We start from the raw sequence: 23108 nt of genomic DNA, 5'->3' as shown, positions 1-23108 counted from the left end.
CTCTTCACATACTCATTACTCTTTAATGACGCCTGTTTGTAAATAGCAAGACGGATGCAATTAAAGCACGACAGGCTAAATAAACACACACTCTAATTAGGATCCTTACAAGAGATTTTTTTTTTCATGTATAGACTGGAATTTACCTTTCATTAATCTAACTTAATTGCAATAGTGCACCAATAAAGAGTCAGCCCAAATTAAGTGCTCTAAATGATTTCCCTGTATTAAGGGTGAGCCCGGGATCCTTCCTTTGGGTAACAAGCCACAGTCTGTGGGAAGAGGGACTAACGGGGGAACAGAGCCACGGTACACTGGAAGGAGGATTTCAGCAAGACACTAGATCTTGCTACTTCAGAGGTTAGCGAAGTCAAGGCCCCAGGACCTCGGTAGGCTTGGCCTTGGTGCACAGTTCTGTGACAGCCAGTCTCACTCCTAACACTGTCAACTTCCCAAGACAGAGAAGTGGTTGGAGCTGCTGGTTCAAACCCTTCCTGTTCCTGAACACTAACTCTGACAACTATTTGCTTTGCAGCAGGGCAGCAGATAGCCATGCATGAAATGGATATCTGCTATTTGCAGAAAAAGGAAAGTTCTTGTGTTTAACCCCTGATTCTAGACAGCGTGAAAGTCCACACACACTGGGCAGCTAACTAGGATGCCACGATGCATCACTAGACACAATCATCCAACAAAGACCTCAGGCATTTAACAGTTTATTCATGTAGCAAATGCCAGCTGTACCCACCTAGATACAGGCACTGTGGCAGGGTCAGGAAAGGACTACAGGGAAATGTCACCCATTCCAGAGGACGTGTCATCCTTACCATATTTTTCTGTTCTTCCCTAATCTTGGCGAGTCACTCACCATCTTCTCATTTCCCTGACTGTGTCACAGACAGGAGGCGGTTTTACCTGGCAGTTAAAAAAGAACAACAACCACTACCTCCACCAAACAGTCCAGAAAAGGGGGAGGGTGAGAGGGAGTGTTCTGAGCCTAGTACCTTCTTCCAAAATTTTCTGATCCAGGAGGTAGTAGATGTTCTAGTTACTAATGTTAAAGTAAGTATTTGGGAAGTTCTTCAAGACAACAATGTGTGGAGCATACTCCATAACACAGGGTCTGCTGTAAGTCAGACTGGTCCAGGGGAAGTGCATAGTTAGTTAGAAGTAGTACAGCAAATCTCCTCCTTATGAAGTCAGTGTGCGCAGTCCAGTTCAGAAAAGGCTCTGAAAAGAACTGTAGCCAAACAAACGGTTCAGTCGATGGCTGGCTAGTGCCTCAGCGTGTAATCTCTGTCTACTGGCTTTCTTGGAGGGCAGTATGCAGAGAGACCCACTTTGGGCATCACCACTACAGTAGCATTAGTGAAGAAGTAAGTTGTCTACTGAGTGAGTCACCGGTTGCCTGGGTCCCAGCAGACCTCATTCAACCCAGCTCGTGCCTTGTAGGTAGAACGAGGCAGTGCATCCCATGCTTACTGCAGGGTCACGGGTCCATAACCGTGGCTCCTAAGCAGCTGCTGATTAATGGAGGCTCCAAGGCCAGAAGACAGCTTCCTAACAGACTGTGGATAGAAACCCATCAAGTCTCAGATGTCTAATTGCTCCCAGTTCAAGAACTTTCAGAGACTCACTCTTAAATCCATTTTTATGGGTGCGTTCTAAGCCTCTGAGAGCCCAGTCTTCCAACAGCAGCAGCCGTAGCTCTTGCCTAATCACCCTGGTAGATCGTATATAAAAACAAAACGGGGCTAAAAAAAAAAGCCCTCCATGTTAGCAAGCAGATGTCGGGCCCATTTGCAATTAATACGACCCACTTCCATACAATCAGACTCCTTAAAATTCCTGGAACTAGATGTAAAAGCTACGATGCAAATGTTCTGATTTTAATGAGAATGAATGGAAACTATAAAATCCTCTTTCCCTTTGAGGGTAGGTACAATCTACATGTAAGTCCCAAATGAACACTAAATTTATCAACAAAAAAATCATTTGATAAAGCCTGTGTGCAGGGAGGAAGTAGAACCGGGAACATCTCAAGTATTTTCAGAAAGCATTTTCCACCAAAATTAAATTTTATCAAAACCATCATTCTTTTAAAAAGCTTTACAAAACTCAATTCATTTCAACACATCCCCCCAGTTACCTACATATTTTAGGAGCTTTTTGTATGTCTTTGATGAAACTGTGCAACTTTTTAGGGATAATGGCAGAGGGTGACAGAGGAGACCAGGGCTCTGATGTTTCAAGGAACTCGCTGCAAGTTTGGGCCGTACTGGACACAACCTCGGGGGCCCTCTTCACTCCAAGTTTCCTCACCTAGGAAATGGCACTGACATGTCCTGGTGAGAGGCCGGTGAGAGGCGGCTTGTTGCAGGTAGGAGCAATCACAGGATACCGCTTTCCCTCCTGTTTCTGTCTGCTTCCATGGTCTTTCAGCTTACTTCTTCCTGGATGGCTTGCTATGAGGATCTGCTTTCACTTCAGGGCAGTGGGTTGGTAGGGGCTCCAGATCTTTTTCATCCCAGTAGTTTTAATTATCACTATGGATTAGGGCTGTGGTCAGTGGAATACTTGCCTAGAGTATGTGGGGTCAGGGCTCTATGCTTACACTGCACAAACTAAAGAAAACATCCAAAACAAACCAAGCAGCACCCAGGTAATCTGAAGATCCTCTCTGGAGAGCTGGGGTTCCATCTCTGGCACTACCAAAAACGAAGTGGTATTCTCCGAACTATGGGCATGGTGCCCATCATAAACTCCTGTTGTGTGTCTTCTGTTGTGACCAGTCCCAAGAGGCAGGACTTCCCTCAGCTCCATGTTATAGAAGCACTAATGGGAATACAGCCCACAAGTAGACACCAGGTATGTGCCTACAGAGCCTGTGTGTGCTACAGTCCCCACCATCCGGGGTCATTATGATTGTGCTGCAGGTTGATAACTGCTGTTCTGACTACAGAAAAATAGTCAGTATAACTAATTCTAAATAAAGTCTCACATTATATAGCTAACAAGGCCACAGACCATCCTGGTACAGATTCATGCTCATCCTTTAATCCAGCAGTCAACAGCTGGACTATACATGGCACTCGGATTGAAACTGAGTAAATGCTATCTTATTCAGTGGATCCAATGAGAAGATTAACAGGAGGCAAAGCCACATGTGCAGACTGGGTGCTGTGTTAAGATGTGCTAAGATGCATTACTTCGAAATGGGCTAAAGCTTTAATACAGCCCAGGAAGGTCTCAGCTGTTTATTTACATGCTTGGTCTACACTGTGTGAATTGGGGCTAACGAGATTCAACTGCAGTGTATAAATCTGAATCAAGACAACCCGATCACATAACGATAAGAGCAGCCTGGACTCCCATGCTAACAGCTCTTTCAAGAAGCTCCAGCTCTGGAAGCATCAGGCACGCTGGCAGTGCATTACAGACGACTGGAGCAGGAATTGAACCATAAGGCTCCATGGGCCAAATACAAATGCTGAGGTCCAGACTACCTACTGCTCAACACTGGTGCTTTCTAACAGGATCAGTGGCAGTCGAGGCTGATTCTTTGTGGTGTGGAAGGACGGCCCAGGAGAACCTTGCTTCGTAAAGGTCCTAGGTTCAGTAGAAAGGGCTATGGAGGTCTAACTGCATACATGGAACACAACAGATCTGCCTGCTCACAGGCAGATCTCGGCCCTTCACCTTTGCGACGGTTATAAAGGCCTGTGCACAGTGGTACCTCAGAGCATGGCTAGGCAGAAAGGAGAAGGGGAAAAGGTAATCTGAGGCCACACTATCATAACCACACCAGGCATCTGTGAGGAGGCTTTCTTTCTCTTGTGCACCAGGGCGGCGGGGGGGGGGGGGGGTGCCTGAGGCAGAGCAGATAGCTCAAGGGGAGTAGTGTGTATGAAGCATCGGGTTGTGGTCGGTGACAGCATTGCTGGAGAGGAGGGGCTGGGCTATCTTTCAATGGCTGATCAATAAACATTTGTTGCAGGACAAGGGGACACACTGGAACAAAATAAGGCCAAATTGGGGGCAGAGTGTAAGATAAGTTATCTGGCTTGAAAACTGGCCCAACATTTACTACGGAATAAATCAATCTAGTCAGCCTGAGACAAACACACAGTTAAGGCCGGGAGGGCAGTCTTCTGAATGGTGAACGTTCACACAGCTTCACCTTGCCTCAGAAAAGCCAATGGTGGCTGTTTCTGTCCTACGTCACTTTCACATCAGATACACAAGCACTTAGACTGTAACATCCGCCACTACTCCCTTGGTATTGAAATTGCCCTTAGAGAGGGCAGTTAAATTCACTGCAACAAACACCAGCCTGGGGAGCTGGACTCAGAGTCGAAGCTCCCTGGACACAGCAGCTGGAACACACACAGATGGAGCTGAGGGTTCAAAGGGCATCACTGGGAACACTGAGGCTAAGGACTGCTGGGAAAAGGGGTCGACCTTTGTGGCAAAGGTGACAGCCTAGGTCTCCAAAGTAGGCTGTTCTCACTTTGGAGGCAGTATTTCGAGGGGATTTTAGGATGCGTTGAGTTCCCACTCATCTGTAAATGGATGCAGGTACACAGCATTTCTGTGAAGGGCTGTCCTACAGCTAATTAAAGAAGCTAGAGACGCAATGGATACTTAGGAAGCAGTTTGGGGGGAATCAAGGAAAAGCATAAAGAACTTGGAGAAATTAGGAAACAAAACAAAAACCACTTGTGCCCTTGCCTGAATGACTTGGTATCTGAGACCCACAATACTTCCTTTGTGCCATCAGCACCAGCGATGAGACACTGGACATCCTCCACTCTCCAGCACCTTCTGCAACCTCCACAGGACTACCGTGTGTGAGTGCAGTACCTCACACCACCTGACCTGTAAGCCCCCCGAAAGTCTCTTAAAAGAAGCACAAATGTGCAAAGAAATGAACAGAAAGCAGGGTGAGGAAATGGCAGCTGTTCTGGGAGGCACCAGAAATTCCAGAAAGGACTCAGTTCCAGAACTTTCCCTAGGAATGAACTTCCTTTCTAAAGAAAAATCCCGCCCTCTCCTCCAGACTCACAGAACATCCCAGAGTGAAGTTGAGGTCTCACAACTCAAGGGAGAACACTGAGGTCAGAAGAGCGGTTTCAGAGGAGGAGGGGCGGGTAATGCCAGGGAGCACCTACACAGAGTGCCACTTATCCCCACAAAACCCAAAGCCACTGGCCTTCAAAATGCTTAAATGTGGTATGAGTGTTATCTCCACAGAAGCACAGAACAGAGTTTAGCTGAGAGACTTTGGAAGTGCAGGCATGCACACAGCTTCCTGGGGCCTTTGTCCCTTTTTAGGTCCCAGTTTTCATTTGCTCAGTCCTCAGTTCCTCTCTGGCAAGGAGCCTGCACTCAGAGCAACAACATAAGTCTGAAACCTTGCCTAACCACATTTAAGCTCTTCCTTCCACATTTAAGCTCTCTTTCCCCACAGCTACTGTGAGGTCACACTGATGCCTCCCAATACTTTGTTCATTTTATCAGGCAGATTCACAGATGACGACTGGACTGACTCTGTGGCTTATAATCATGATGTCATTGTTTTGGCACTCTCATGCCCCAGGTGTGCTTAGTAGGGGCCTCTTCAAAACGGTATCTGTATCTATGCCCCTCAATAATTCTCTGGCTATTTCCCTTATTTTCTGTCACAGCAAGATGCCCCAGGCTCACCTTGTTCTGTTCTCAGCTGCTTACTCAAAGGGTTCCTGCTAGTAAGTCAGACTGGCGTTCAGAGACCAACACAAGGAGAGAGCGGTGCTCACTGCCTTTGAGCTCTCATCTAGACCTTAGCAGACAGGGTCAGGGCACCCCTGCATGCACAGACACACCAGCATCTCTGTATATACTAACACTTCCAGTTGCCAGGCAACGCCACAGAGATAGCCTCCTGTGTCTGTATGTGCTCTATCCTATACACACAGGGCTTCAGACGTACCAGTTCCTACCAGTGTGAAGCCGACCACCACCACCACTGCACTACTCAGCTCACAGCTATCGCGGCACTCAGTGGAAAGGCTAGGGCAAACCCCATGCTCAAAGATTCTCAGGTTGCTTCTCTTTCTTCCCCACCTCAAGGAGTGAACACATACTTTGATTGAAATAGACTTAGCTTTCTTTAATTCCAACCATATTACTTTTGTTTAAAAACAAAAGCAAAAAAGATAAATACCCTACTCTGGACTTCTAGTCAGAAGCTCCAGAGTCACTCTGCCTGACACGCACCTGTCTCACGCACGTCCAGCCCGCTGCTTGACGTGCCTCTCTCAACTGCCTCCTCACAGACGGCTTTGTTTCAGGGCTACCCTCCATGTGTGTTAATGGATGTTTCCTCTCTCCTTACAAAGAGGGGCTGTATTGAAAAAAGCATCTGCTTTTCTCCTTAAATAATGGCCCACCCTGGAAGTCACTTCCCATAGGTCACAGGTCCTCCATCTTTCAAAGATGAGAACAGAAGCTGTGTGGCTCCATTGTGTGGCTGCTTCTTGATCTCCTCAGTCATCCTCCTCCGAGTGTGCAGGTTACCCAAAGACTGCACTTACAAACAACCCCGTAACCAACAGCTGCACATATCTGCTTTCATACTGTTGGAAGGAGTCTTCAGGGTCACCTCCTTGCATAGGCCCTGCTGGTCAAAGGCATCTGCAAACACAGTTTCACAGACATAGCAGACACTGAAGGTCTTCCTCTAAGTGGCCCACACTGCCATCAGCATCGACAAGAGGCCCATCCCCTTGCCTCCGCAGCAGAATATAGGCATGGCTTTTTCAGTACTGCTAACCTGATAGGCAGGAGACCGCTCTCAATGACGTTTTAATCCACATCTCTCTGAGGAGGAGGATAGACATCTTTCATCTATTTAAGTACTGTGTGTATGTTAATGCTTTCCCCATTTTAGTCCCATTTTAATATTTGCCGCTTTATTTTTAAAATTAGCAGAAGAATTTCCAAGCTGTATCTCTGCACACAGGACGCTTGTTACATACATTCCCCAGTATGCCAGTTGTCTTGGTTTGGTAGGATTTTTTTTTTTGACTCTCTGAAGGTTTTCTCCTTGCTGTGGCTGTGGCCCCACTGACTACAGATGTCACCTGTACCATCTGCTCGATTTCCACATTAACCATGGTCTATTTTAGTTTTCTAGTCTGGTTGTCCACCACAAGCAAGGGCCATATATTTTAACTCCTATAGATTTCTAGGTATGCTTTAAGAACACTCCCCATGTATCTTTCCTTTTTAGTTGTTCCTATTCTTTGATGCATACTTCTTTTTCCCTAAGCGCTTTAGTGGCACCTCTGAAAGTCTGTTAGTATGTGTATTATTGATGTGACTAATATGTGTGTTCTCAATTTGATGCCATAGTTAGATATATCACGTTTAATGTTCTTGGATATCCCCTCCCAGTTTCTACCTCTTTTCGTTCCTTTATTCCTGTGTGTGGAGGTTTTGAGACAGTGTATAACAGACAGCTCAGACTGACCTGAAACTTGCAGTCCCCTGCCTCATCCTGAAAGCAGGATGTACTCACCATGCCTACTTTCTTTCTGTTGATGCTGGTGATGGAACCCAGGGCCTCATGCATGCTAGGCAAATGCTCTACCACTAAGTGCTGGAGACCAGTTGAAATCTTCCCACGACTTGCCTAAGCTTGAGGAAGTACAGCTTCCACAAGGAAGTGCTCCTGATATCAGAACAGCAGCTTACTGGAACGAGATAAAACCACAGGACGTCCCTCTGGTGACTGACTTCGATATGAGAAGGACCACAAGGATGTCCCATCAGGATGTCTCCCCAGATGGCTGACTTCGATATGGACTGCTCTTCTTCCTTGCATTGTAACTCCCTCCCCATTTCCCTGTATAAGTGAGAGTTGCTTTCACATTAACTGAGACCTTTGATGAGTATCTATTCCCTTGGTCTCGTCCTTTCTCTCGCCCATGTTCCTTTTCAGGTGAGATCCCCCTTGAGACCCACGAATAACTAGAACCCGCGGGTTGGGTTAACTAAGCTATATTCCAGCCCTTTGTTTTCTAATTAGGTCTATAGTTTTCACGCTTACCTTTGTTCCTCAACATGCTAACACCTTCAGACTCCATTTTCTTATGCAACACCTTAACCTCTTGTTTCTTTAGTATATAGGAATATCCTTGATTCTCACTGAGTGCATAAACAAAAATCAATACACTTATTCCATCTGCACCTTTATGGGTCCCTCATGAACACAATGCTTATAGGTTCTCTCCCCACCCTCCTGACTACCTTGCTTGTGCCCTGCTCAGCTTGCCCTGGGGCTAAGCAGCCTACTTTCTTTTGGCTGGGAAGCTCTAGGGAGGTGCACAGATGCTAAATCTTGACATGCTCAAATGACCTCTCACTGGCCTTAGTACTTGAAAGAACACAAATGTGTCCCTGGCTCTTCTTTGAAATATTGCTGTCTTGCTTATATTTTTTGAATTTTACATGTATGAATGTTTATTTGCACATAGGTATGTACACCACAAGCATACTGGTGCCTAGGGGAGGTCAGAAGAGGGCACTGGAAGTGGAACTGGAGTTATATGTGGTTTTAAGCTGCTCAAGATAGGTACTGAGAACTGAACTTAAGACCTCTATAAGATCAGCAAACATTCTTAACTGAGGAGTCATTCCTTGTTGGTTTTAAAAAAAATACTTATCTTTATTATTTTGAATTAGGTACATGTGTGCCTGCATGAGTATATGCGTTGTGTGTGACGTATGTGTGTGTACTCTTTAGTGTGTGAGGGTGTCTATGTATGTGTGTGCACTTGGCCATGAGTGTGTATGTATGTGAGTGCATGTACAGGTAGGGCAGAGATCAGAAATGTCAGATCTGCTGTAAGAACAATAAGTGTTCTTAACTTGCCGAACCACTTCTCCAGCCCTATTTGCTGTTTTGAGCAGTGTAGTGACAAACGACTGTAAAATCAGGCGATCTTTTGGGGGCTTTCAAGTTATTTGAACTCTTGCTTGGAAGTCCTGAGGTATTATCTTTGAAGCGTGACTCCTGAGCTGTAGATACGTCTGGGGGTTCCTAGGTAACTATGCCAGGTTCCCAGTGGCCCCTTTTAGTGCTTAGATTAGGCATTGGCTTTACTTTCTGGGTCTATTTAGTTTTACATATCATTATGCTCTCCCCAGAACTCTGACATGTGCACGTAGGATGGTTTGCACACAGTCTCTCTTAGCATGTGCCTCATCCTAATAATTTCTCCAACTGCACACTGGTCACCTTCTCGTTACTCTCTCAGCGGTCTACTTCCCTGGTGCTTGTTATTAGATTTTCCATGAATATGTTTTTATTTGCACCTCAAGTTCAGACTTAGAATTTCTGTGATAAAGCTCTCATTTTCCTAAGTACAACTGGTATCCAGTTTTTCTGACTTTATAAAGTGTTGGGTTTTTTCCCCATCTTTCTGAATGCTACTCGAGGATACTAAAGACAGTCTGGAGTATGGCGTTCTAGTCTTTTGCTCTGTGGGATCTGGAATCTGTTTTCTTTTCTTTTTTTTTTTTTTTGGGGGGGGGGCTGTTTTCTTAAAGACTGAGGAAGGTTTATCTCATCAGATTTTAGTATGAAAACTTCAAACATCAAAAAAGTTGACAAAGTGGCAGAGTAGACACCCCTGTCTCTCTGCTCCGGTGGACACAGGTAGGCTTTCTTTCACCCACCTCCCTGCTCTCACCAGGACCTGATGCCTTTGACACAGCTGGCAATTGCATATGCCATTACATATTCCCCCTAGACCCTGGAGCAGCACAGCTAAACAGAACTCAATGGTCATTAAAAAACATTTGGGTAAATCTGTCCATGACTGAAATGTGCACAGGTCTGTAAAACTGGACAAGTGTAGAATTCAGATGATTCTTCTTTGTGAAGTGTTTCTCATCATTGCCCGCCAGTGCCTGCCTCTTCCGTCCAACCAGTAAACACTGCTCTAGAACTTCCTCTAGGTGCAGTACAGTATGCTTCAGTGTGAGGCTAGTTTCACTCTGTAGAAGGTGACAGTGACAACACAAACAACAGCTTTCTACAATCGTGTGCTCCCTCCTTCTGAGAGGCACCAGTGTGCAGGCTTTCTGGCTGTAGTTATGGTAGAATTTTGTGGCTTCACGTGTTTGTGGTTTCTATACTGTGTATAGGAAGAAACATGGGTGTGTAGAGTCACCAGTAATATTTCAGATAGCATAAGAATAAAGGAAGAGAGTACTTAAAAGCAAAATGACTGTGATTTTGCTCTATCTATCCATCTTTTCTTCCTTTTTGGTGGCTGGTGAGGCAAGTTGAAGTAAGCCTCATATAAAATATGAGATGAGGCTCTGACCTCGCCTAGCAAAGCACTAACATCTGACAGAAGTCTGTGTGTCTAAGAAAGGACTCAGGCAAGGTTTGCCTTCCCTTTGCCCACTGCAGTTCACTCCCCTAGTCATCCTACTTTCTCTGCTCATCTCCTGGCTACAAAATTAACTGGCTGAAGAAACAGATAATCATCTGGTGGGAAGTCCCAAATTCCCGTGTTTTTAATTTGTATTAAGGGTTTTAGTAGCTGGATAAATTTCTCATTATGAATGCCATAATAATAATAATTTTAGAGTGTTGTTGTTTTTGAGATCGATCTGATACATTCAATGTCTTGGATACATATTTTTTAAATCTTAATTTTGTGGTCTTCCCATGTTCTGCAGCCTGATCTCAAACTCTAGAGCTTAAGTGATCCTCTGGTTGCAGCCTCTGGAGTAGTGTGTACACCAGTGCTCAGCTGTTCTGGTGTTTGTAATGCTCGGAGACATTTCTTCTCAAAGCAGTAGCTTTCATCCTTTAGTCTCAGGACCTCTTTCTACTGAGAATGGTTGAGGAGCTCTAGGAACCACTGCATCTATGGGACGGAGCTATCAGTACTTAATGCAATGGGAATGAGAATGGAGGTGCACCTAAAGCACGGGGACTCACTGCCCCAAGAGAGCTCAGCACACAGCGTTGTCCCCCAGCATTAAGGAGCTTGAACCCCACTGTGGACATGAGAATTGGGGAAAGAGGAATGGAGAGGGAGACCTCCTATCTGCCTTAAAGCAATTTGATCTCTTGGCACCCTGGGAAAGGCAGCTTCTTGCTCTCAGACCACAATTTGGGAATTGCTACCTTAGAAGAATGGAGTTTTGGAAACCAACATCTTTAGGGAGGTAGAGACCATTGGATTCTGAGGGCTTCCTGGCCAGGAAGTCTTACTGAAATAGTGAACTCCACATTCACTGAGAGAACTTGTTTCAAAAAAGAAGCTGTAAGCTGGTCATGGTACCATGCATCTTTAATCCTAGCACTTGGGAGGCAGAGGTAGATGGATTTCTGTGAGTTGGAGGCCAGCCTGGGCTACATAGTGAGTTGTAGGCCAGCCAGGGTTGCATAGTGAGACCCTGCCTCAAAAACAGTATAGTAGTAATAGAGGAGACACTCAATGTCACCTATGGTCTCTACAAGTGCGTACACGCGGACTTCCCACACAAGTGCGTACACGCGGACTTCCCACACAAGTGCGTACATGCGGACTTCCTACACATTTGAAATACACAGACTCACAAGAGTAGAGAAGTACAAAGCCCATGTTTTCTTATCAGGCTTGTAAAGTAGGATGTTAGTGATAACAGCCTTGACAAAAACTCACATAGCATCAGTGCAATAACAAAGGTGTTAGAACTCAGGTTCTGCTCGCTCTGGCAAACACTGCTGCTGCAGCACAGAATTATGGCATAGGTGGACATCAGGAGTGTCTGATGGACAGTTAAGTTGAAGGCCTTAGTCTTTAGAGGGCTGGGAGAAGTCCAGAATCCAGAGTTGCTGGTGTGGATAAATTAGTGCAACTGTCTGGAAGATGAACACCTGTGCACTGAGCCAGGCTTCAACCACTGCCTTGGATTGCTGGGCTGCTCTGGCTCACCGCAGGAGAGCGTGTGAACAGAATCTCTAGTCCCTGCCCACTCAGATGCCTACATTAAAGTGTCTTAAAAATACCTCTAGGCATTGCTGCATATCTCTTAGGAGGCAACAATCAAGTCAAGAACCACTGTAATATCATACAGTAACATATCATACAGTCCGAACAGGTTGTGTAAACACACACAGACACACAGACACAGACACACACACACACACACACACACACACACACACACACACACACAGGTCACAACAATTAAAGAGGCCATGCATTTGAAAGAGAGCAAGGGGTGGGGGATATATCAAAGACTTTGGAGGGAGGAAGGGGAAGCAGAAATGATGTAATTATAATTTTAGAAAATTATTAAAAACAAAACAAATCACCAAAGGAACAAATGCTGCCCTAAGCCAAGCAAGGTCACACACAGTGAAACCTAGAGCAAGGGCAAGGCAGAGGTGACACTGGGTGGGAGGAGGATGAAGTAACCTTTAGCCATCAGGACCAAAAGCAAGGGTCAGTAATACTCTGAGCAGAGCTGTTTATAATCCGAAAACAAAATAACAGAACATTTCCTATCAGAAAAACGAGTACCCCAACAATTTGAATAAAATGTACTAAACAAAACAATGGGCAAAACATTAGTGAAAAAATTAGGATGAGTAAAAAAAATTAGTTCTTAAAAACAACATAATATCGGGCTGGAGAGATGGCTCAGCAATTAAGAACACTGACTGATCTTCCAGAGGTCCTGAGTTCAATTCCCAGCAACCACATAGTGACTCACAACCATCTGTAATGGTATCCAATGCACTCTTCTAGTGTGTCTGAAGACAGCTACAGTGTACTCTTACAAATAAAAAATAAGTAAATCTTTAAAAAAAAATCTTCCAACTATATTGAATTAAAAATGAAGATATGAAAAATTATACTTAGCAATCTAAATAAAGCCCCACCCCAAAGAAGTGATGTGCAAAGGGAGGAGGACAGAGTCCTGTGTGGGATGGCCGGGAGAACTTACATGGTAGATACTGTACTTCCACTTAGCTGACATTAAAAAATTTATGTATGCATATGTGTCTGTACAAAATATTTATTTATGCATGTGTGTGTCCACATGCATGCAGATGCCCGTGGAGACCAGAAGATGGCACTGGAACTCCTAGAGCTGGGGCTACAGGTGGTTGTGAGCTCCCCAATGTGGGAGGCACTGAACTCTCATCCATTTGAAAAACAGCAAGCACTAACCTATGAGCCATCTCTTCAGCCACTCAATATTATTAAATAAATATGAAAGGGTCATGTCTAGATTAGCAACAGCGTGTGTTAATCCAAGATTAGGATAAAACCAACTTACAAAATTTCACAACCTTCTGAGCCCTGGGAGGCCAAGACTGACTTGGGTGGCTTCCTGTTCTCCAGCTGACCTGATGAGTCTCTCTTTCCCTGGGTTACCTCTCTTGGACCTTGCTTCACTACACTTCCTGAGGGTCTTGGTCCTGAGCATACTGCCCAACCCCCACAACACCTCTCCTCTTTTCCACCTTCCCAACTCACTTGTGCTCCTGAACCCTTTCATTCTAACCTAGGCGAGGCAACTGTGGCTGTCTCTGGTTCCACTCTAGACGGCAGCATGGGGACTGCAGCACTGAGGGCTACGCCCTTCTTGCCTGGTGCTGTAGAGAGAATTCACTGAATGGCAGGGTGAACTTCCCCAGCACAGCTCACGTGTCACTCTGACACCAAGGCGGGACATGCCAAAAGGCTAGAGTTCCAGGGAACTCTAGTTGGTGTCTGATTAGTCCCTGTGTGTTTGTAAAACAAGCGAGGCCGGGGAAGTTTCTTAGATTCACTTGCAGAAGCAGAACTGCTGGCTGCAGGGCAGTGGCTCTCAATGTGTATGCGGGCAGATTGTCATCTCCCCAGGAGTTAACATGCTTCTCAAAAATGTACTCCATAGCTCCAGCTGCTCTTGGGGAACAGAGCATAGGGCATAGGGCCACCAATTCAGGATTTCTTGGTGGCCTGCAAGGAATGTGCATTTGTGGGAAACTACCCTGTGAGCCTGAGGATGACTCAGGCACTAGAGCTCCTGAACTCAGTGAGGAAGTCCAAGTGGAAGCAGGGGAACAGTTTAAGTGTTAGGGAATCTCCCAACCTTAAATAATGGGCAGAGTGAGATGGAGTAGCGTGTCCAATGGCTTAAGGAAGGAGGTACCATCGAGGCAGGAGGGCTAAGGTGTAGCTCTGGGGAGATGTGTACACAAACTTGAGGTTTTTGTAAACCAAATTAACATTTAAATAAAGATTACAAACTACCAGAGTACATTTCAAACATTACAGTGAAAGCTCCATTTTCTTATACCTAGTTGATCAGTCAAAAACCGGAGATGATACTGTGTTAAGCGACACGAGAAGCCAGCAGCTTGTTCCAGTCTGACTCAGTTAAGCTCTTACAATATTTTGACTGTTGGAGGAAAATTAATAATGGAATGCTAGGCAGTAGATTAGCTGGAACTAAATACCAACACAGCTAGGTTTATTTTTGGATGACTGAGATCATCCCTGAGAGAACAGAAACAGCCCTCATTATACCATGAGCTACTAACTCACACACAGCAGGACCGCTCCCAGCAAGCCGAGCACTGTCTGCTGCACACGAGAGGCACATTAGCTAGTCTGGTGTACAGGCCACAAGTGATGATCTAAGGCTCACGAAGAGACCAAAGGAGACTTCCCCAGCAATTGGCTGGCTGGTTTCAGGACCAAGCCAGTTCAGTCCCTTTCAAGGAGCAAGTGTGGAGGTAGAGGATAGAGTTCTACTCTAGCCAGTGGACCAAGCACACAGTGAGGTCAACCATGCTTTCTGTCTCTTCTGTATTCAGCTAGTTTTACTAGGCACTTACTTGCCTCTAGCCTCATCCCAGCTTGCACGCATGCTGCCCTGGTGGTACAGGTCACAGTGTGTTCTCTCAGGTGATGGCTCCTGCTTCTGAGGGGCTTGAAGCCCTGGTGCTTAAAAAACAACAGAGTCACTTTGGCTTTGGATGAGCCACACAGACCCCAACTGCTTAAGATAGAAGCACCAGAAAGTGTCAACTTGCCCTGTTTCCCCCATGCCTTCTACACAGTGGAGAGGCTGCCAACTAAAGCTGTGGGATCCCAGTTGCAGACCGCCTGGCAGCAATTGCCTAGAGAGTGAGAACACCAAAATGGGTTCACCCAGACCTGCCTTTCATCCATGGACTGCCTGGGTCAGTAACTCTGCCGATTCCTATGCAGATGCAGAATTCTGCAAGAACCTTCTCTCTACTTACACAGCAGAAACTAGAGGCTTCTAACATCAGTGAAATTAGGGGAACTGAGACTTTGACTGGGGTTTAAGACTGTGTGCGTGTGTGTGTGTTGTGTGTGTGTAATATAAAATGCAAAGCTGGAAAGAATCCCAGCATATCTCGGCAACAGAAATACCATGTGAAGAGTCATGGGATGGACTGTAACAGTATACATGGCAGAAACAACACACACAGCATGGTACTATTTTTATACAGCTAAAAGTTCCATGACAGTTAGGGACACATGCACATAGAGCACACAGATGTACAAGGGAGAAGGAGTGCTGTTCTCAGGAACGTGACCTCAGGTGGCAAAGCTATAGGGAACCCATGCTGGCTTTGCCCTGCTTCTCAACTAAGTGGTGAGCTTTCTAATTTACATATACATTATAAGTATAGCTATCCAATTACATTTTTTTTTTTTAAAGAAAAAAAGTCACCAGCACAGTGCCTGGTCGTCTAAAGATCCATTTATGCCATCAGAATGAGTTGTTTGTCCTCAGACAACATACCCTGGAGGCTTGCTGACAGGATTGGGGGGTGGGGAGGGGTCCCAGTCAGATGAACACAGCTGGGGCTGCTGGGAGAATAGAAGAGTGCTACACAGGCCACAGCCCGTCCTCCCTGCCATCCTCCCTGCAGCGCATTTATCAAGTGCAGGGGTGCTTTCTCAGTCCCTTTGGGAATTACTTCCACTCCACTCCTCACACTTGTGGAGGGCATCCAAGTCCTGACTGTCCAGCCCAACAAAGGGAGGAGAGCAACTTCTGGTGAGGCCACCAGGAAGCTCCTTCCAGGGTGACGTGGGTGGGAGGCAGGATGATAAATCCCAGGGTACCAGAAGGGCAGTGCTCCAGCCCATGTCTGAAGCTTCATGGAAACCAGTTGTTTGTTCCACTGGGTGAGTCAGCTGGGTCTCTACCATGTGAGGATCCTGTTTCATGAGACAGCTTTGTTCGCTTACATGAGCTGGACAGGCTTTGCTCCCGGCTTCGGGATGAAATGTCACTTCACTTATAAAGCATGGGAGACTGCTGGCCTGTCCTATTCCAAGTCCCACAGCTGCCCCTTCTTTCCAGTCCCGCTTCCTGCCCACCTTTCGAGAGCCATCTCCAGGAAGTCTTTCCTTGCCTATGTCTCCTGTGGTGGTGCATTGCAGATCTTCAGGCATGGCCGCTGAAGTCAGGGAATGGGTGACTTTCGAAGGTGGTGAGGAGGCAGCAGCGGCCATTCCTGACTCCTTCACACACAAGGTGACAGTTGTCTCTCACATTCATCCAGAAGGTGGAGAATGGACATCACACTGTCTTAGAGCATTGCAACCTACGGCAATGCCACTGCTTGAAGGAGAAGCCAAATAAAGCAGGTATGGCCAAAGTATGGTCACTCACCTGCCATGAGATTCTGACCGAATCGCCCACCTCTACTATAAACAAGCGCCACTGACTAGTTGTGTGTCACCAAAGACAGGTAGCACAAGGCCGCCAGAGGCGCACAGGCCTGACAGCCCTTGTTGGTTAAGCATGTTATGTGTACTATGGAGTCTTTCCTTTGCAGGGAGCCCCATGCTCTCTTATCAGCTATCATAACAGAGGCTCCATGAGTAGGTGGCTGAGGCTGGCAGGCCCAAGCTGCCTGTTTTGTCAGGTGGTAGAAACTCAAGTGTCCTACCTGCCTGCCCCTAATTCTGCTCATCTCACTCAATGCCAAATTCTTTTTTTTTTTTTTTTGGTTTTTCGAGACAGGGTTTCTCTGTGTATCCCTGGCTGTCCTGGAACTCACTCTGTAGACCAGGCTGGCCTCGAACTCAGAAATCCGCCTGCCTCTGCCTCCCAAGTGCTGGGATTAAAGGCGTGCGCCACCACTGCCCGGCTCAATGCCAAATTCTTATCCTCTTCATGAAATGGAAGCTTAATGACCTGGAAATAATGTGACCAAGCCTATTTTGCTGAGGATACTTTGTTTTTATCTTTATTAACTCTTTGATACCTGTCAAGTCTTCCAACAGGATCCGTGCACTGCTGTGAGGTCCGAGGGGACCTTACATGCATGGTGAGTATGCTTGAGGGAGCAGAAAATACCTTTTATATAAAGAAAGCTGCTTTATTTTCCTATCAAAGGAATACCGTACTATATCATTTTCTTTATATTTTGGCCCAAGATGAAAAAACTGCTCAAATGGACTTCAGAAGTCTATCTATATCTATATATCGAATACACACAAAAATGAAACATTGCAAACATAGGAAGTTTACATCCTTTCCATCACCAGTCAAAAGAAACACCCATAAACAATCAGCTTTTCCAAGATGGGAGGGCTGGGTGAAGAAGGGCTTGCCTGGGTGACTGGGATCCATATGGTGATACAAAGGTAAACACCATAGCAGTAGCAGCTTATAGGAGACCCAAGGCAGCAATGCTATATGCCTTCCTGGTACCCAACAAAGCCCATCCCTGTACATACTGCCGTGAAACATGTGTCCCAGGAGGGGCTCCTTGGGCACCGATCACCGCATGGACACCAGAAACCTTCTCATGGATACCACAACACATTCTTAGGCCACTTGACTCCAAGCACACTGTCTTTGGTCAGTGTGTACATTAGTGGACTGTGAGGCCAGAATTCTCAGTTCAAAGCCAACAGAAACAACAGAATCAGAACTCAGTGACAGCAAAGGGCCAGAGGCTTTCTCCTAACACGTGAGAGTGGTAAATGACTTTCATGAACCACTAAGTCCTGAGGCCACAGTGTGTTCATTTTCTTTAGCAGGATACCAGCTGAGAATCGCCCAGTATAATCTCTTAGAGAAAATATAAAATTTACCCATTGCTGTTGGGGGGGCTGTCACATGATCTGACTTGAGGTCAAACAGCTTATAGTACCTTCTCTCTCCCTTACCTGGGACTGCAATGTACTCAAATGCAAGGTTTCAGAGTGCAGTGTCTATGCTAAAGCAATGGCTCTATCCTGTGGGTCTCGACCCCATCAGAAAACAGGTATTTACATTACAATTTAAAACAGTAGCAAAATTACTGTTATGAAGTAGCAACAAAAGTAATTTTATGGTTGGGGGTTACCACAGCATGAGAAACCATATAGGTTGGTGTGTAGGGACCAGAGGTGGAAGCCAGCTGTCACCCCCAACCTTATCTTTTTTCAGACAAGGTTTGTTACCCATCATTCAGCTGGGCTACCATGGCAGCATGCTGCAGGGCCCTCTGCCTCCACTGTCCAGCACTAAGCTTACAGTACATGTTAGCACACACAGCTTTTGGTTGTGTACATGAGCTGGGATTTAAACTGAGGCACTTTACTGACTGTATCATCTCAGCTTCCACAGGAAGCTGAATTTGAAGACAGGTTTTTCCTCAACATGTCCCATAAACAGGCAAGTGGATCTTACCAGAAGCATTGCTGAAGTCCCATTGGGTCTCGATAAGTGAATGGACATTTCTGGAAACATTCTGTCAATGCGGCTGATCACGTCATCCACATACCTGGGTGTGGAAGAAGTACACAAGTATGAACTGGGGTCCTGTCGGAGGCTGGAAGACTTTATCTCATACTTAACCAACTTTTAGTTGGTGTGATACCTTTTAAAGAAGACAAGATTACAAGGCCTCTCATGAAAACCTTTTCCTTTTTCCTCCCATGACCCTTTGCAGAGGGGCTTGTTTTAAGTGATTATATTTATATTTTAAATAAGGTGCCTAAATCCACCCTAACTTTCTTTTCTTTTCTTTCTTTCTTTCTTTCTTTCTTTCTTTCTTTCTTTCTTTCTTTCGTCTGTCTTCTTTCTTTCTTTCTTTCTTTCTTTCTCTTTTTTTGTTTTGTTTTTCAAGACAGGGTTTCTCTGTGTAGCCCTGGCTGTCCTGGAACTCACTCTGTAGACCAGGCTGGCCTCGAACTTAGAAATCCGCCTGCCTCTGCCTCCCAAGTGCTGGGATTAAAGGCTCACCCTAACTTTCAACTGGGATATGTATGTCTCTTATACAGGACTCCACTGTAGGCACACTGTAGGCCTGTGCTTTGGCCATGCCTTCTCTAGTTGAATCTGGCAGGCTTTCCGTTTTCGTGGTTTCTGTTTGGCTTTTATTTGCTCAGCCTTCTATGTCCCTATTTACCACTCTATTCCTCAACTCTGGACTCTAAAACCTTTCTTAGCATAGTCAAATACATCAGGTAAACTAGCAGCTCCATTTTCATCCCTCCCCTGACCCAGTGGAGCCTGCATCTCCCAGGGCTGAATAGTCACTGAGACCACTGGCATTAAGCATGAGGCACAGTGGCAGGTAGTTACTAAAATCTCACAGATGACATGCATGATGGTGGGTGATTCCAAGAGCCCTCCTGCCCTGCAGTGGAGGCTCACGGAGAACATGCCGGCCCACAGCACAGACAGAGCTGGCTCTGCTCCTTACACAGGACACCCTGCCAGTTCACTGTCTACCCACACCAACACAAAAGGTGCATATAAGCCAGCAGCCAAAATCCAAAACTAGCTATTAAGGGGTAGTAAATTAAATTACATGCTCACTACATCAGGGACATGTTAAGGTATAGTTTCTGAGGGAAAAGCAGCGAGGAGCTCCTTGATCATGTGATATGAAATTTCAACTGGAAACCTGAGGCTTGTGAGAAGCAGTGCAAAAGAAGGCCATCTGTCTGCCAAGGAAGTCAGAAAGTGGTTCTCAGGACTGTCTTGTTGGGTTTTCATGTTGAAGGAGGGCAGGAAAGGCTGCAGAAGGCCTAGTAACTAACAAGGGCAGTGGACAGGTGGGTGTGAAAAGAGGCAGTGCTGGCCAGAGTGCTCCTGGGAAAGGCGGTGTGGGGGATTCTGGTGGACCCTAAGCAGCCCACGGGTTCCACAGCCACGGCAGCAGCCAGCTTCCCCTTTCAAGAGGACTATCGTGTGAGGCTGGCTGTGAAGAGCCCAAGTTGCTCCAGGCACTTCTTCAAGGTAAGGCCCCACACTACCAAGATGTAACAGCTTCAAAAGTGTCATTCCTGGTGACTGAGAACAGTCAGGGGATCTTTGGCGATCTCCTGACTCACAGCCTTATAGTACCTCATGGCATCTAAACATAACTTAATTGCAGAGATGACTGGGAGAGAGGAAGGCACCAGCATGGCACTGCCTAGTGTCTACTGAACCAACAGAAGATGCATGACAAAACCATGCCAATTCAGGCACTGGCAATGCTCAGATGCTCACCTTCAGATACTTCCCCTAATCTATATGTGTGCTTTCAACCCATTTCCTGAGACTCAGCAGAAGCAAACAGCCTCTGTCCTGTGTGAGTGGAGGTCACTGCTAAGTATATGCTAATGTGAGGGGCAGGGAGGGTCTTGTGCACAGTCTTCAATCAATAGCCATCATAGCTCTGGAAGGGAGCTGGATGAATATGCACAAGTTCGGCACAAAGACCATCATAACCTACCTCTCATATCTTTCACCTTGAAACCTTCAGCATACCACCTGGAAATCCGGCTCCTTAGCAGGCCAGAAAACCTGAACAGTGGGGGTTATGTGATGATCCTGGGCTGCACACAAACTTGAAGGCAACCTCACTCTATACTTTCCTAGAATTCCAAACTAGCCATCTGGTCCAGATTTTGTTCATTGCATCCAGAGATGCAGTGGGCAACCCTGGTTATTTTTGGACTCTATTATCAATATATAGGACTTTCATTTGGAAGGGAAAGTTGTGGCAGAGAAAAGAGAGTCCCTTGGAAAGGTATCTACCGAAGGCACAGCACAATTAAGAGGCCCAGGGTGGGTGGGTTTGTTGTGGTTTCCTCCCTGCTCACCCACCTGCCTGTGATCTTAGATAAGGCTCAGCAAACTCATTTGAAAATTCCATTGAGCAGAAATGAATTTTAAGGAGACTGTTTTTCTCTGCAGGCCTAACATAAAGGAGATGCAGATTCCTTTGTTACAGGTGACATTATGCATTTGCCAAAGAGACCAAAGAAAGTCAGCTGCACCTTTAGCTGAGGAAAACAGTGTCTAGATTTTAGATGCAGAAATCAAAACATTTCATTTTTAAATAGACCCAGCCTTAGAGATACAAATGAGCCACTAGTAACTTGACAGAAACCAGGGAGGCTTGCCACACCAGATTAAAAGTCTGGAGACAAAAATGGCTTTCTTTCTGCTGAGAGTGGGGGCTGGTGTGTGTGGGGTGGTCTTTGGCAACGCTTCTAGAATGCTACCTCCCAAGACAGCGAGCAGGCGCTGCTTGTGTCAGTACGGTGCTCGAAGAGTGTGCCAGCACCACGCTTACAGAGCCCGGCTAAGGACAGGTAGGAACGGCTTGCTCTCCTCCCACACTGCCACCATATGTCACACTCCACGTTGTGGCAGAATCAAATTACTTTAACTTTTACCTTTGGAGTGAAGGCAAACAAGCAGCACACCGCAGTGGTGACGAGTTTACACTTGAGCAGACGCGGCCTGTGCTGCCCGCGGAAAGATTAATTTGGAGCCAAATTGAGCAGTGAGTCACAATTTGCACATATCTGTCAACCTGTTAACAGGGTAATAACTTGGAAGGATTGCTGTTCCTATTTACATTACAGGAGCCTTTCAAAGTGGAGATGCTGGGTTTTCCTTTCCTCTAACACTCAGCTAGCTAGCCTAAGAACTAGACTGGAAACACAAACCTCCAGAAACCACAGGCCTAGATCAAGGTGTGAGTCTTCAGTATTTTCAGGCAGAAAGTTAACTTTTAAGTTTCTGTTTCTCTGCCCTATCCCTAATGAAGACCAGGCAATTCAGTGGTTTGGGAGATGAGCTTGTGCAGAGAAAAGCAGGAACCCCTCCCTCCCAGGTTCCCAAAGGCTTCCTGGGATGGGACTGCAGACTTGCTGCTCAGTGTCTCTGTGGCAGCAGAAACCACTACCCTCTCTACCCACATTCCTAGATATAACATACACCTGGGCCCTAAGCCTTGTTTTCTTGTTTCTTTAAATGGCCTTCACAGGAGTACTGAAGAACACAAACACCCCAGAAGTCTCCTCACCTAGTGACCCACTGACAGCATCTCTAAGAGGTGGTCTGCAAGGTAATTCCACTTTGCAAGACAGTTCCTGTCCTTATGTGGCGGCCAGTATCTCCACGTAGCCACACTGTATCAGATTGGCTAAATGCTACTCAGACAGTCCTCCCAAAGGCTATTGTTAACATGTACAGTTGCTGGGTCTTCCTAAGTCCTTCACTGATGGTTTTCAGTTTCCTCAGGCCCTAGATCCCTAGGAGAAGGTACTGAAAACTATATGACATTACACATACAACTTTCTGCACTTCATAGCTCTTAAGAGTCTATTTGTGGACCCTGATTTAAGTAAGTATCCTCGTCTAGACCCTTTCAGAATCTGGTTTTCTTTGTTAACTTTTTTTTCTTCAAAAAAAAAAAAAAGGTATTTTTATGGAGTGTACATTCTGCCTGCATGTATGTATATATGAATGTATGTATCTCTGTATCACACAGTCTTGAAGTAATCACAATTATAGCAGTGTGTGTAACATCTAACAGTTGTGTGGATCTTAAAAGCATACTTCTGTAATGGAGCTGTTAGGTGAGCTTATTACTTTTTATTATTTTTTTATTTTTTTTATTTTTTTTTTGTTTTGTTTTTCGAGACAGGGTTTCTCTGTGTAACCCTGGCTGTCCTGGAACTCACTCTGTAGACCAGGCTGGCCTCGAACTCAGAAATCCGCCTGCCTCTGCCTCCCAAGTGCTGGGGTTAAAGGCATGCACCACCACTGCCCGGCGCTTATTACTTTTT

At 45.8% G+C, this 23108-nt stretch overlaps 1 protein-coding gene across 1 annotated transcript in view; it reads right to left on the bottom strand.

The window, feature by feature from the left end:
- The window catches only part of Med27 (mediator complex subunit 27), a 181055-nt gene that overhangs the window by 37803 nt on the left and 120144 nt on the right, over positions 1-23108 (bottom strand). The window contains exon 4 of the mRNA XM_034495275.2: positions 18721-18814. Coding sequence (XP_034351166.1) covers positions 18721-18814 — 94 coding nt within the window. The remainder of the gene's footprint in view (positions 1-18720; positions 18815-23108) is intronic.

The sequence above is a fragment of the Arvicanthis niloticus genome, chromosome 2 (genome assembly GCF_011762505.2).
Source record: "Arvicanthis niloticus isolate mArvNil1 chromosome 2, mArvNil1.pat.X, whole genome shotgun sequence".
In the NCBI taxonomy this organism is placed as follows: Eukaryota; Metazoa; Chordata; class Mammalia; order Rodentia; family Muridae; genus Arvicanthis; species Arvicanthis niloticus.
The sequence above is the reverse complement of the archived record's forward strand: the minus strand, read 5'-3'. Positions and strand labels throughout refer to the sequence as shown.